The sequence below is a fragment of the Anopheles darlingi genome, chromosome X (genome assembly GCF_943734745.1).
Source record: "Anopheles darlingi chromosome X, idAnoDarlMG_H_01, whole genome shotgun sequence".
Lineage (NCBI taxonomy): Eukaryota > Metazoa > Arthropoda > Insecta > Diptera > Culicidae > Anopheles > Anopheles darlingi.
Window position 1 is genome coordinate 9,672,038 of NC_064873.1, and position 14,247 is coordinate 9,686,284.

Sequence of the window (14,247 nt, forward strand, 5' to 3'; positions counted from 1 at the left end):
AGCCCTACGATCGTAGAGTTCGGGGCCGGTAAAGGACCCTTCGGGTGGCAGGTGGCTTTTGCTTTGACCCTGCACTGCATTACAGTGCCGCACCGTGTGCCTTCGGTTGGTAGACTATAATCTTCTTCCATTTATGCATAGGTTTTTTTTGTGTGTGTCTGTTTGTATACGCTTCCAAATAAATGCCTTAAATCCTGAGTAGTAAGTGTCAGCTTCTTTGAATTGGGATTGTTTAAACCGACCCCGTGAGATGACGGGGGGGGGGGGGGGGGGGGGGGTGATTAACCAATCGATCGAGCCGTTATCGGACGTCCTGATGGAGCGATTGCGCTGGAATTGGGATTGATTCGTCTCCGCAAATGCTTCCTCATGGTTAATGGAGCAGTCAAGTGGTGTCCAGAGCTGTGGCGCACGGGTTGACCGTGACCTTGGCGCGGGGTGGCGCCGAACATCGATTACCAATTAACCGATAAAACAGGAAAACGTATCTGCGGCATTGTTTCGTTTTCCCACGGTACGTGAATAGCATAAAGGCAAAAACGAAGTAATCAGATATTGACCGTTTCGTCAATCGATTTGAAATCGATGGTCAACAATTCCTGCAACAAATGTTGTGCACCGGGTGTACCTGACATAAACCCTGTTCACATTTCAGCCATATATAGAGAGTATAACAGAACTGGTGGGTGTGCAAAACGATGCAAAATACGATGGCTGTCTTTGACTGTCGCTTGATAGTGGAGTGAGGATAGCAACCGAATTTTAGGCGGAGGCTGCTATGTCGAGATTGCATCGAAACGTGAAATAAATCCAGCCAATCCGAGTTGCATGCGGTTGTGAAATGATGGTGTGTTGCTTGAGTAACTACTGTTCGACAACTACAGTGCATTCCATGTGTTTGATAGTATATAGTTTTTCCATCTTGCGCTTTCATAAAACATCCTGAAGAAAATAACCAACCTTTTGCTTGTTTACAACATTGTTACAACAAATGAGTTCCGATATTTTCAGGAAGCAGCTTTATTTTATTTGCTCCAATATTATTATTCTAGACATGTTTGCATAACACTGTTGCGTTGGTGACACTGTAAGCCTGCCGGAGCTATTCAAGGCACTTCTGGGTGTCACGGACACGAATGTTGACAGCAGGTAAAACTTTAGCCCCCGGACGTACGGTACGTACTTGATTCAATTTCGTCCTTTGCTATTTTGTTTTGCCGCGGGTGCGTATAGGGTTAGTCCGGTGCAGGGCGCATTAATTCAGTTCCGGGCACTCCACATAAACTCCCTCCCGCCGGCAGCAAACCTAGGCCAGGGAAGGCGCGGGGCTCGTAGCATTTGACAGTTGGCCGTCGTCGTTGGACGTCAAGAAGCAAGCAGCAAGCAGGACGAGGAGAGAGAGAGGTATATATTTTGTCAATCGGTGAATCGAAGGACCGCGAGACCGAACTGAAACGAACGACAACAACACCCCACAGATTCAGCTACATCCAGGGTCCGAACTCCGTGCAGCAAGAGAATATTATCGGGAGCGGCGGTCCCGCTGTTGGCTCTGATCTGATCTAGACCCAGGGGGGAACCTTGCGAGATGGCGTTTTCCGTGCTGAACGCCGTAGCACGACGTGCGTGCGCTTCGAGTGTTTATGTAACAGGCAGCAGCAGCAACGGCCTACTGCAGAAAGCGGCCGTTTTATATAATGAGCAACCGGTGCGGTGCGCAGGGAAATGGTTCCCGGACGAGCAATTCATCGAGCAGTTCAAGGGACCAGTGATGTACCCGGACGAGGTAACATCGCGCTGGAAGCTTCCACCGTGGAACAGCAAGATCGCACCGGTGGAGAAGACGGTCCGCAACCTGAGCCTCAACTTCGGGCCCCAGCACCCGGCAGCTCACGGTGTGCTCCGACTGGTGCTCGAGCTGGACGGTGAGACGGTGATGCGAGCCGATCCGCACATCGGCCTGCTACACCGCGGCACCGAGAAGCTGATCGAGTACAAGACCTACACCCAGGCACTGCCGTACTTTGACCGGCTCGACTACGTTTCGATGATGTGCAACGAGCAGTGCTACTCGCTGGCGGTGGAGAAGCTACTCAACATCGATATCCCGCTGCGCGCAAAGTACATCCGCGTGCTGTTTGGCGAGATCACGCGCATCCTCAACCACATCATGGCGGTCGGTACGCACGCACTGGACGTCGGTGCGCTCACACCGTTCTTCTGGCTGTTCGAGGAACGCGAGAAGATGATGGAGTTCTACGAGCGCGTGTCGGGGGCGCGTATGCACGCGGCCTACATTCGCCCCGGTGGCGTATCGCAGGATCTACCGCTCGGTCTGCTCGACGACATCTACGAGTTCGCGTCCAAGTTTGCCGAGCGACTGGACGAGGTCGAGGACGTGCTGACGACAAACCGCATCTGGGTGCAGCGCACCGTTGATATCGGCATCGTGTCGGCCGAGGATGCGCTCAACTATGGCTTCAGTGGTGTTATGCTGCGCGGTTCCGGCATCAAGTGGGACTTGCGCAAGGCTCAACCGTACGATGCATACGATCGGGTGGAATTCGATGTGCCGATCGGCACCAAGGGTGACTGCTACGATCGCTACCTGTGCCGAGTGGAGGAGATGCGTCAGTCGCTGCGTATCATCGACCAGTGCCTGAACCAGATGCCGGCCGGCGAAATCAAGACGGATGATGCAAAGCTAACGCCACCGTCCCGCGCCGAGATGAAGCACTCGATGGAGGCGCTCATCCACCACTTCAAGCTGTTCACGCAGGGCTACCAAGTGCCGCCCGGTGCGACGTATACCGCGGTGGAGGCACCGAAGGGCGAGTTCGGCATCTACCTGGTGTCGGATGGCTCCAGTAAACCGTATCGCTGCAAGATCAAGGCCCCCGGTTTCGCCCATCTGGCGGCGCTCGATAAAGTCGGCCGTCACCACATGCTAGCCGACGTCGTTGCCATCATCGGAACGCTCGATGTCGTGTTCGGCGAGATCGATCGCTAAACTAGGTGGATACCGGACACGGCACCGCCCTCTTCCTATCCCCTCTTAATTATTATCCACTACTTATTATCTGTTATTGTCCTCTTGTCGGCTCGTGAAATTGACCGTTACTAAATTCTTTCACTTCACAAATGAAGCGGCACATTAATTGCCATCTGCAGCCCTACATTGTTAGTCAGAGGTGTCGCGGTGTCCCGTAGGGGTTCGCAGGAAAGAAAACCGCCCGTCACCTTTCTTTAGCGTGAACGAACGACTGTACTGCAGCGATATCTTGATGTAAACGAAAACGAGCGTAGAAGAAGGAACGTGAATAAACGATTGCGAAAACAACAACCAATCGGGAATGGCGAAGAAATGCAGCGGGGAAAATGTGGTTAAATGGGAACTGAAAAAACGAATTGAATAGTGTGTGATTCAAATTTCAGAGATTCGCGGACACGTGATGACGGTGTTTCGTCGCGTCTCGCTTATGCCCAAGCCCAAGGTATCCGAGGTGCTAACAGCCTATCTGAAGCAGTGCAACGAACCACCCTGGACCTCCTACTTCATCAAGGTAACGCGCTCTCTGTAGATACTAGGCAATGCCGGCGGTGAATAGCTCTAACATAGTGGACTCCTTCAGCAGCATCGCGACGTGGTAAACGATCAGTTCGGCCGGTCCCACTTCAACTGGACGCTAGACACGGGCACCAACTATCACATTCTGCGGACCGGGTGCTACCCATACATGAAGTATCACTGTACTCGCCGGCCGCCGCAGGACCTGTGGCTTGAGGATCGATTCTTTCGATGCATCAAGGTAGCAAATCTGGGGCTGCCACAACTGTTTTACGGACTGGCCGCCGTCTTCCTGATCCGCCACACCGAGTACGTCGAGATGGGGAACCAGGGCCGGGTGCCAATCTACTTTCTGTACGCCGAGGACAAGGGATCACAGTACTGAGTGGTGGATCCAAGTATACCGCATAACAGAACGTACGAAACCAAGGAGCAATGTGGGAGGTGAAGAGACAAAGGTGGGAAAGGCGTTGGTGGGGGAAACGAACAACCAAGTATGCTGTTGTGCTGTAGCGGTGCTTATAGGGCCGCTGTCCCGTAATCGTAAAGCTTTCGTAGAGCAATAAACCAAGTACGGCAAGTAAAAGGAGTAAAACAGGACATATCCCTCTATTAAGGCATTTTGTATTCTGCTACCTAGAAACTAGAACAGTGGTGTGGCGCCATTGTGGCTGACGCTTTTTTATTGTAACATTGTGATCCTCTCCTTTTCCTTTTTCTTTTATAGTTCACCTTTTATACTTTATAGATTATACTTCGCCTGCCTCTTTCAACCTTCTTACTTTGTTGTATAATTTTTAGCCCTGTCCGTACCAAAATAGTTATATTGCATATCCTCACTATACTGCTGCATGTTCAATTCGATGGAGCGATTCCGTTTCTTCTAGACTTTATGTTTGTTCTCTCATTAAATTATCATCCGTTTGTTTTGCTGGCCCTCCATCCTGCGCCAGTGCTCCTCGAAAACCGATTTTGCTTGAATTACCTGCACAGACACACACGCGCGCGCACACACCTTTACATTAACTACTAGTGCGGGTGCCAATGCTCTCGATTCGCTGCTCCCGTGGAAAAGGCATTCGCATTTTAATATTCCACTGCGAGATGCCAGCGGGCCAGAAGTTGCTCAATTTCGTTTAGCCCTTGTCTGGTTAGTTCTAGCGGAAGGGGAGGGTTTCCAAATCTGTTCCCGCCGTTCCTATTTGTTTCGTTCCTACTGTGTTGAAGCTCATTAACCGATGCTAATCGTAGCGGGTGCGAACCGGAGACCTTCTAGTGTGTGTGTGTGATTGGGCTGGAGTTCCCGTTGGACCATTGGCAAATGCATTTCATTAGCTAGCACAGATTCAATTGTTGAAATGATCGCCTGGTGTACCCTATTTCTTTCTCTTTCGGTCGTCTACAATACAGGCTCTACTACGTTTATCGGATGAACTTTGATGTGCTTATTTCGCTCGCGGCCTCACCATTTGTCACCGTGCGTCGACCCAGTAGATAGGATTCGTCATTTCTCGCCTAACATCTAGCCGCAGTGTAACGCGCACTGCCCTAAACACTACAGTTGCACTAGTGCTCGCTGCTCGTTGTGCATGATGATAAAAAGCAAGATAATTGTAACGGAATATTCTGGCCTACCCACAGGCGAGCAATAAATCGGTATTTGTTTACTGAGCCCACATTAAATAATTTTCCAGTCTCGAAGCTGGTACGCGCTAGTATGGTGCATTCTAATTGACGATTCCGCAAGAAACAGCAGCGATAGAGTGGAAATTAGGGCTACAAATTAACCTGGCCACGGGAACTCGCTATGATACTCATATCAATATATATATTCCGGGCGCCCCGCGAACACTACAAACATATATGTATATATTTTACTCCAATAAAAGCATGTGGTCCTGAATGTTTGCGTGAAAATAAACGCACCACTTTCCCTTCGTGGTATGAACTACTATTTTTGAATCTAAACCACGACAGTCGCCAGTCGCTGTCGTGCGAATAGTGTGCGAGAAACCCCTTAAATCAAGGAAAACGAATGGAAACGATCGAAACAATTAGCTCTCACTTGCTTATCGCCTGTGCTAGAAACCGGTCAGAGCGGGGTTTGGGGCGTTTGGCTTCAGGGGATTTTGTCCCATTTAGTGACCGTTGTTTAGTGGTTTAGTTGTGTGGTGTGTCTCTCTTCGTTCGCGAAATTAACGTAAGCAAACGACAGGCCTTTCAATACTGGTAATTAGCGTTGGAAATGTGGTTTCTGAGGGAGTGCGGGTTTGTTTAAGGGGGGGCTCAACAGATGGATGGTTTGATTCTTCTAGAATCGAAAGTGTGCGAAAAAGCTTAGGCTGTGATGCGAGGATTTGCAGGCAGTTGCTAGCCAATGGCCGGTGCGGTTAAGCCTGCGTCGCGCTGTTGAATCTTTTCGTTCACTATCCGGTGCTTCTTCAAAATAATAGCTAGGGGGCATAAATCATTTATTTTTTTTTTTTTTTGTATGGACCACTTTCCATGCGATGTGAAAAATTCCCCATCGTATGCAAAATGTTTGGCGTGTGCAAAGACGGTGTTATGATAAATCGTGTGCTGGTCACTACGAAATTTAGAATAAAAATGAAACGGGGGAATCTGTGATACTGTCACGTTGGCCTAGTCGATCAATAAAATTCAGCTACCGCCACTAATAATTTGCTACCGCTCCTTCTCTCTCTCTCTCTCTCTCTCTGCTAAATTGCAAACCATATATAAGGCTGCGCGTATGCGTGATGTCCGGCACCCGGACGAACCGAAAACCGAAGAAACACATTGTGATGAAGGCGAAGATGGGTGATCGATCGGCGACGGCTGCGGGTTTTGAACGGGCGACTCCAGAACTGCTTTGCGTGCATGCGCGTGGCCGCATCGGCCCCTCACGCCTGCGATATTCGTCGCTGCTTGCTGCTATACTAATACCTGTAGTAGTTGGGCTTAAAGGGACCCGCCTTGTTGAGCCCCATGTATCGTGCCTGCTCGTCGGTCAATTCCGTCAGATGCGCATCGAGCGTCTGCAGATGCAAACTCGCCACGTACTCATCTGCACAAGAACAAGAACAAGATGGGGTAAGAGCTCGCGGTCACCACAACACACTACTACTACGACCATCTTCCTTACCCATCTTCTTCGGCAGCAGGTAGACGTCGGCCTTGTAGCGACCGGGCGGTGCATTAAACAGCTCGATCAGGGCAAGCGCCTGGGTGGCGGCGGTAATCGAGGCAACGAATGACGACACACTGGAACAGGACAGGTTAACGAGCCGACCCTCGGCCAGCAGGATAATGCGCTTGCCATCCGGGCCCGGCCAGATGATGTGGTCGACCTGCGAGCGCATCTTCTCCCACTGCAGCTCGGACGTGCGCAAGCTGTTCACGTCGATCTCCGTGTTCGAGTGGCCCATATTACACACGATGCAGCCGTTTTTCATCTTGTCCATGTGTTCGCGCGTCACCACGTTCTTGTTGCCGGTGCAGGTGATCACCACATCGACCGTTCGTATCACCTCGTTCAGCTTAACCACGCGGAACCCATCCATGCACGCCTGAAGCGCACAGATTGGATCGATCTCGGTGACGTAGACGATGCAACCGAGCCCCTTGAGGGCCTGGGCGCAACCCTTGCCAACCTCACCGTACCCGCACAGCACTACCTGCTTCCCACCGATCATAATATCCGTCGCACGCTTGAGACTGTATCAAGCGAAGGGGGGGGGGGGGGGGGGAGAACCCACATGTTAGCGATTGAAAACTTGGCGGTATACGATAAGTAACGCACCTGTCGATGACGGATTCCTTGCAGCTGTACAGGCTGTCGAACTTGGTCTTGGTGATCGCGTCCTTTACGTTCATCGCCGGCACTGTCAGCTTGCTCGTCTTCGACAGCTGGTACAGCCGGTGGACGCCCGTGACGCTCTCGTCCACGATGCCCTTGATCATCTTGAACATCACCGGGTACTTCTTCAGCATCAGGTGCGTCGCGTCACCGCCATCGTCGAGGATCATGTTCGGCTGCCAGTTCTCGGCGTGCACGCATTTGTCGATGCACCACCAGAAGTCCTCCTCGATTTCACCGCGCCAGGCAAAGATCGGTACGCCACTCTCGGCCAGCGCTGCGGCCACCTCATTCTGCAATAAGATCGAGCGATGAGTTCAGGCATTCCAAGTCAGGCGCCTAGGCATCCATCCCCCCCCCCCCCTCGCTCCGGCAAGATAACTTTTAATTACGCTGTACAGCGCACCGCACACCGATTGGAATGCCGCTCTGCTTATCGTCGAGTCGTCGTAAAAGGTTTCGCCTCGGGAGGAACAAGGGACTCTCTCCACACACAAAAAAAAAACTAATGATCCAAATGAAATGAATCGAGGCAAAGGAAGCGAGCACTTCATTAGATCATCGATGACGCGCGCACGGCTTCAATCAGCCCGCGTGATGGTTCCCCTAGCCCCACACCGAACACCGAGATGAAGGTGATGGAGCGGAAGTACGGTGGTGCGGCAATAAACTCAGTGACACCCCAGGTGACACCACCACCACCACCACCAGCCGCTGATCGCGCTGCTGCTGGGACTTTAACGGCGGATTGAGAGCAGCGTTAGCGATGGTGGAAAGTGCTCATCGTTGATTGTCTCTAAGCCGTGCTCTGGCGCTCTGGCACACCGTTTGCTGTTTGTGTGAAGCTCTCAAGGTGCTGTTGGCAAGATAAAACTTTGAGCAGCAGCAGCGGTAGTGGCCGCTATCTGTTTGTCTCATCTTTATCATTTCTGACTACAACGACGACGACGACGACGACGACAACGATTGCTGTTTTGCTGCTGCGGCTGGCAACGTGAAACCGTCATCGGTCATCAACTGTGCGAACGCCTCTCTACGTGCTGTTATCGGCGGCACACCCCCCCCCCCCCCTCCCCCCGCACTTACACCTGAGCCTGGGGATCGCATCTGCGGTCTCTCGTTTGGCGGACCTACCTGGGTGGAATAAATGTTGCAGGCTGCCCATCTCACATTCGCACCCAGATGGATGAGCGTCTCGATCAGGACGGCCGTCTGGGCGTTGATGTGCGTGCAGCCGACGATGTTCGCACCCTTGAGCGGTTTGTCGTCGAGGGCCTGCTTCCGCAGCCCCATGATGCCCGGCATTTCCTGCTCGGCGATCTCGATCTCGTGCCGCCCGAACGAGTGCTGCTTGATGTTGCGGACGCAAAAGTCCGCGAAACCCTTCGAGTTTTGCTGCGCTTTGTCGCGCGGCGACAGATCGTCCTCCTCCGAGCTGCTCTCGGTGTACGAACCTGCGGCGGAACACAACAACAAACACCGAAGGAGAAGAACCGGAGAATTAGTGGCCCGTCATTTGTTTTTGTTTTTCGGGTTTCGATCCGGTCCGGACTACTGAATACTTACTCATGCTCATCCTGACTGAGCTGCGCTGATGGTGCTACTGTTGAGGCTGAGAGGCTGAATGGTTTTGCGGCTTTGGAGTCGCGTCGTCGGTTGGTTAGCTGGTTGCTGATCACTGAAAAAAAAAACGAAAGGTGGCGGAAGGATGAAGATTGACCTTCTCTGTACGGTTGATTGACGAAAATGGGCATCGGTGCGGTGCGTTTGATCGGTTGCTGCGATGCGGGATGATGATGATGATGATCGCCGGTTCACCAGAATTCTATCCGATCAGTAATGCGCGATCACGTGCTGCAGCGTGCACCCTCTCTCCTGCTCCCATGCACGCTGCACACGACACACTATTTGCAAGCACGCACACACACACACACACACACACACACACACATACACCGTGAGCTCAGATAGGGGCGATCAAGTGATCTCGGATATACTGAAGTACTCAATTGACCGCGCACCTGTGCAAATACACGAACACACACACACACACACACACACACACAGCGCGAGCTACGGACCTCGAGAGGAACGGACTAGGAGCGAGAGAGAAAGAGAGAGAGAAAGAAACCGTCGACCGGACACGGACGGTTCCGATAATCGAATGGTACGGGGCCCGATAACGGCTGGGGGCTTTATAGCAAATGCACCTTGACGTGTCTTGAGGGTAGCAGCCGCGGTAGCCCCCCCCCCCCCAACCTCCTCCGAACAGTTCTGTTTCCCTTTTGCTAGCGTGCGTGCGTGTGTGCTGCGACGATTGCGGGAACCAAAACCACCCTTTCCCACCCCCCCAACCCCGCACCATGCCACGCCTCTTTAGCATCGAACTAGTGGGGATCGTACTGTATGTGTGGCACCACCACTACTTGCTTCTGGCCGGGAGATAAAACCTAAATGAAACGGCACGCGCAGAGTAGTAGCTACTGCTGCTGACCACCCTACCACCCTAACCTAGCAGCACCCTCCCTTGAAGGCCTCTTTTTGATGGAAAAATGCTTTAAGACACCTAATTGCATTCTAGTTGGCGGAGCTACTGGCGCGACACTACTGCGCGCATGACGATGACGACGACGATGGCGACCTACTTGCTGATGTTTAGTGGCCCACCAGTCCGCGGCGAACGTCGTCAAGCGCCGCTGCCGCCCCCGCGCGCAAACCGATGTGTACCGATGGCTCACATTGTATGGCACGAGCTCCAGCGCGCCAGCGGGTGGTTTCGGTTTTTGCGAGGAAGAGTTTGTTTTTGTTTTTTGTTCGAACCAGCCCTTTTTATTGAGAGCGAATCTCGGAAACGGAATCGGTTAGCCCCGGTGGGGGACCATCCACGCACCCGGAGGGTCGTAATTGATCGAACTCGAGATGGCGACCTCCCCCGCCCCCACCCACCTCCACCTCCAGAAAAGGGTTATGAGTGCGTCACGCGCTGTCCCCCACACTCATCATCAGCAACAACAACAACGACAGCAACTCGCGCTGGAAGCGCATGACGGTTTAATTAAGATTTACAGTCCAAGGGGTTCGTGAAGAAGAGAAGAGAGAGAGAGAGCGAGAGAGAGAGAGAGAGAGAGAGAGAGAGAGAGAGAGAGAAAAAGAGATAGATAGATAGATAGATAGATAAGCAGCGCGACTCGAAGATGAGCAACGAAGGGAGGCCAAGGCCCCCAGGATTCTATGGACCACTCCACGCGCTGTAAGAACATACCGCAGGTATACCCCTAGAAAGGGGGTGGCCACAAAACCACCTGCCTCGCCACACAGAAAGGTGTTGGGGGAGGGGGTGGGGGTGGTGGAATGGGATGCGCTAATGGCGCTAATGAGATGCCCATTCACGCCCTCCTCGTGGCGGTGCGTCGCACACACACACACACACACACACACATCTCGTGCACATGTGTTAATGTTGGCTAATTTGGGTGCTTTTTGGGCGCGGGGGGGGGGGGGGGTGGCGAAATCCACGGGGGTGGAGAAAACAGAACCATTAAACCGCCCCGGCCCAATGTGACACTCACGGTGGGGAGGATATAAAGGGGGAGAGAATTGGTCCCCCCCCCCCCCCCTCCCGACCGACTCCGCGCTCGGCGACTCATCAATTGGCACGCTCGTCGTTATCACAACCAGCGCCACCAAAGAACATAACACAAATCAAACTAGCAAGCACACACACACACAACCCTTCATTAAAGAACGCGTTTGATGATTGAATACTCCGGACCACCATCACCATAGTGCACCCCGCTCTGCACCACCCCAATCAAAGTGAGCATCGATGGGGTAGTGGAAATGAGGAGAAGGGGGAGGGGAAGTGATCGGAGGAGGACTGGTTAGCTAATTGAAAAGTGTCGTTCATATCTAATTGAAAGAAATGAGCACAAATCTATTAACACGAAGGGAGTGCTGGGAGGGGGGTGGGGGGTGGTCTGGAGCGGTTGAAGTGGAGAGGAACGGATTGGTGTGCGAAGCGAGCTAACCGTTACCATTGATTTACGCCACTCGCCACAACGACCACGACGCCGACGATGAGCATGGTGATGATGATGATGATGGTGACACCGAGAGGATGATGGGGAACCAGGAGCCCGAGGGAGAGAGAGAGGGACCGGCAATGCAATTATTCCAGCGCCCGGCGCTGCCCGGTCCAGCCACACCAGGCGTTTAGGTTTTATTGACGGAGGTTTCTGTTTTTACATTTTTTTTTGCCACCGCCACCGCCACCAGTAGCAGAGGCAGTGGTTGCGTCAGTCGCGTTGTCGCGGGCCACTAGGAGCCGCGAGTGATTGATGACGCTCCACATAGAACCCCCCCCCCCCCTCCCCTCATGAGGAGTTGCGAACATGACACGCCACCATAAGGGAGATGCTGGTTGGCATAGGAGGTAGAAACTGCTGGAGACGCGCGTTGCGCGTAGAGAGCAGAGATCGAGCAAAAGGCAGTCGATCGGTCGATGGTCTGGCTCTGTTTTTTTGTTTCTTGTGGAGAAGGAATGTAGCGGAGAACGTGCCCATATTAGGTGGTCTGCCAGGTTCTGTTCCTTCCTTCCTGCCTCCCTTCCTTGATGATCGGTGACACGGTGGAGTCCCATCTTCTCTTTCTTCTTTTTGTTTTTCTGTGTTGATACACCCGATCCGCTGAGATATCACATGATCACCGACCACGCATTCTGAACCCTGGGTGGTTCCGGGGCTATGGAGATGGTGGTGTGGATTGGGCCAGGTTTCCAAGAAAAAATAAAACCTATACCAAATCCCAAATCCAAAACAACAACAACAATAATGACTACAAAGCCACCGCAAGTCCGGTATGTCGGTGACGCAGAACGCCGAATCCTCCAGACTGTTTGGTCCGGATAAACATGTATCGCAAACGCAACTGTGGAGCAGAGCGAGGAATGCGAAAGGAAAAGTGCTGCCACTGCCACTGCCACTCCGGCCTCCTCCCCTCCCTCTCATAGACCATGGTATAAGAGCGTGATGCCGGCGGCGGCGGCGGCCAGGTCGATTTTGGGTTTTCCAACACCACACATCCAATTGCTAGTTATGCAATCGCAGAGTCGCACACGGACGATTGGTTTCCTTGGTCCTAGGGACACCCTAGGGTGAGTGTGAGGGGGTGGGGTAGGGCTGGCACACCGTCGATTTAGGATGTGGTACCGTCTCTTCAGTCTCCTCCTTCTTGCGCGCTCAGGTGCGCTTCACTTGAACGGGGCTGGATGCATCGCAGCAATCAAACCACCAGCCAGTCGCTCGCTCTCTCTCTTCTCTCTCTCTCTCTCTCTCTCTCTCTCTCTCTCTCTCTCTCTCTCTCTCTCTCTCTCTCTCTCTCTCTCTCTCTCTCTCTCTCTCTCTCTCTCTCTGTCACGCGCGCGCCAAGTGTATAAGGGTAGACTTTCGTCCGGCCCAACCGGTGGGATAAGGTAGCAGCAGTAGGTGAGGGCTGCGGCAACATTGACGTGACCCACTTTCTGCGGGCTGCACTTCTTCCACCAGATGCAGCGATCGTTTCGCGATTTCGGAGGCTTTGGTGTTGTTGTGATTTTGCTTTTGATTTTTTTCTCTGTGCTGAGCGACTAGACAGAGCTGCTGCATCCGGGTTTCCCTGGATGTTAAACCTGAAGGGTGACCAGCATCAAACACCATGCTCTAGATCCGCGCAGCGCTCTGGCGGTGTGGCACGGAATGGAATAATGCAAGCCTCACACACACACACACATACACAGACACAGTCTGGCGCCTGGCGCCGTCTGTTGTGGATCGCGACACGCGAAGGTAGCGGCGGCGGCGACGTCGGAACAACGACGGAAACAAATCGAAAAATAAAAACAGCAAAACATAAATGAAAGACACGTTGGGTTTTCTTGGTGGAGAGGTTTGTGCGTGTCTGTGTGTGTATGCAAACAACACCAAAAATGGATTATGGCCAGCGACGATTCATTATCGGCTCCAGTCAGGGGGTCCCTCCAGCCTTCCCTCACCCTTACTCAATCCGGTCAATGGCGTGAAGGGCATCGGGCGTCTACGACAGGCGCATGGATCTAGGTGGTGGGACCTTGTACCTAGGGCCATGCGCGCCCAGGTGCTGGTGTTGTTGCCCGCGAACTGGCCGGACTGGACGAATGCCACACAGCCATACATTCCAGTAGCGCAAAATGTCAAGGCCTTTAATGGCACAGTGCCGGGGACGTGCTTACACCTGAAAACATGTCGCTGTCCCCGGACATCCAGCCGTGTTTTGGTGGCGACCAGGTGGCTCGGTGTGGCGATGGAATGTTCGGGCTGGACCCCGAGCCGGCCACTGCAGTGGCGAGAAGAAGGTTGATGTCGATGATTTCGAAGGCCCCGGATTTCGGAGGGCCGCCGCCGCCGCTGCTAAATGATGTTGTGCGTGTGTATGCATACCAGGGTTCTCACAAGTGGTTCTCTCGTATCTCCAGCTCTGATCCAGCATTAAATGGGGAAGAGTGTGTGTAGCGGGAGTGTGTTCGGTTCGGACTTACGTCGGAGGTCGGAGCACCACGGACGAACCACGTACACGTTTTGGCACTTCACTTCACTGCTGCTGCCGTCGTCGCCGCCGCTGCTGCTGCTGCTGTTGCAGGACGTGTTCGCTGTCGCCACAGTTGCTGCCACAGACCCACTCTACCCGGAGCACACTAAGCACCAAAGCACACCGTCAACGCGTTGTTCGCTCCTCGATCTGACTCGCGGTCTCGCCACACACAACCTCTAGAAGAGACCCCTTTGAAACTCACTTAACAAGCTGGATG

General features: G+C 53.0%; 3 protein-coding genes across 9 annotated transcripts; 2 read left to right on the forward strand and 1 right to left on the reverse strand.

Moving 5' to 3' along the window:
• The first annotated feature begins 1,033 nt into the window (after positions 1–1,033).
• On the forward strand, positions 1,034–3,343 carry LOC125951289 (NADH-ubiquinone oxidoreductase 49 kDa subunit). The gene is made up of 3 exons (XM_049680030.1): positions 1,034–1,149; positions 1,234–1,404; positions 1,479–3,343. The coding sequence occupies exon 3, from the start codon at positions 1,589–1,591 to the stop codon at positions 3,008–3,010; it is 1,422 nt and encodes a 473-aa protein (XP_049535987.1). The 5' UTR covers positions 1,034–1,149; positions 1,234–1,404; positions 1,479–1,588; the 3' UTR covers positions 3,011–3,343.
• LOC125951343 (uncharacterized protein C15orf61 homolog) lies at positions 1,130–4,014 on the forward strand. Of its 2 annotated transcripts, none has more exons than XM_049680129.1 (3): positions 1,130–1,175; positions 3,436–3,563; positions 3,633–4,014. In XM_049680129.1, exons 2-3 carry the CDS (start codon positions 3,453–3,455, stop codon positions 3,951–3,953), a joined length of 432 nt encoding a protein of 143 aa, XP_049536086.1. In that variant the 5' UTR covers positions 1,130–1,175; positions 3,436–3,452; the 3' UTR covers positions 3,954–4,014. The 2 variants fall into 2 exon arrangements, with proteins under 2 accessions (XP_049536086.1, XP_049536095.1); XM_049680138.1 differs by having other exon boundaries at positions 3,636–4,014.
• A 158-nt stretch (positions 4,015–4,172) lies between these two features.
• On the reverse strand, positions 4,173–14,140 carry LOC125951296 (adenosylhomocysteinase-like 1). 6 transcript variants are annotated; one of them, XM_049680043.1, is made up of 6 exons: positions 13,978–14,140; positions 8,994–9,105; positions 8,562–8,881; positions 7,371–7,720; positions 6,714–7,285; positions 4,173–6,635 (listed from the first exon to the last, which is right to left on the reverse strand). In XM_049680043.1, exons 2-6 carry the CDS (start codon positions 9,001–9,003, stop codon positions 6,508–6,510), a joined length of 1,380 nt encoding a protein of 459 aa, XP_049536000.1. In that variant the 5' UTR covers positions 9,004–9,105; positions 13,978–14,140; the 3' UTR covers positions 4,173–6,507. The 6 variants fall into 6 exon arrangements, with proteins under 6 accessions (XP_049536000.1, XP_049536040.1, XP_049536016.1 ...); XM_049680083.1 differs by lacking the exon at positions 13,978–14,140 and adding an exon at positions 9,831–9,849; XM_049680059.1 differs by lacking the exon at positions 13,978–14,140 and adding an exon at positions 9,509–9,637.
• Positions 14,141–14,247: the final 107 nt, after the last annotated feature.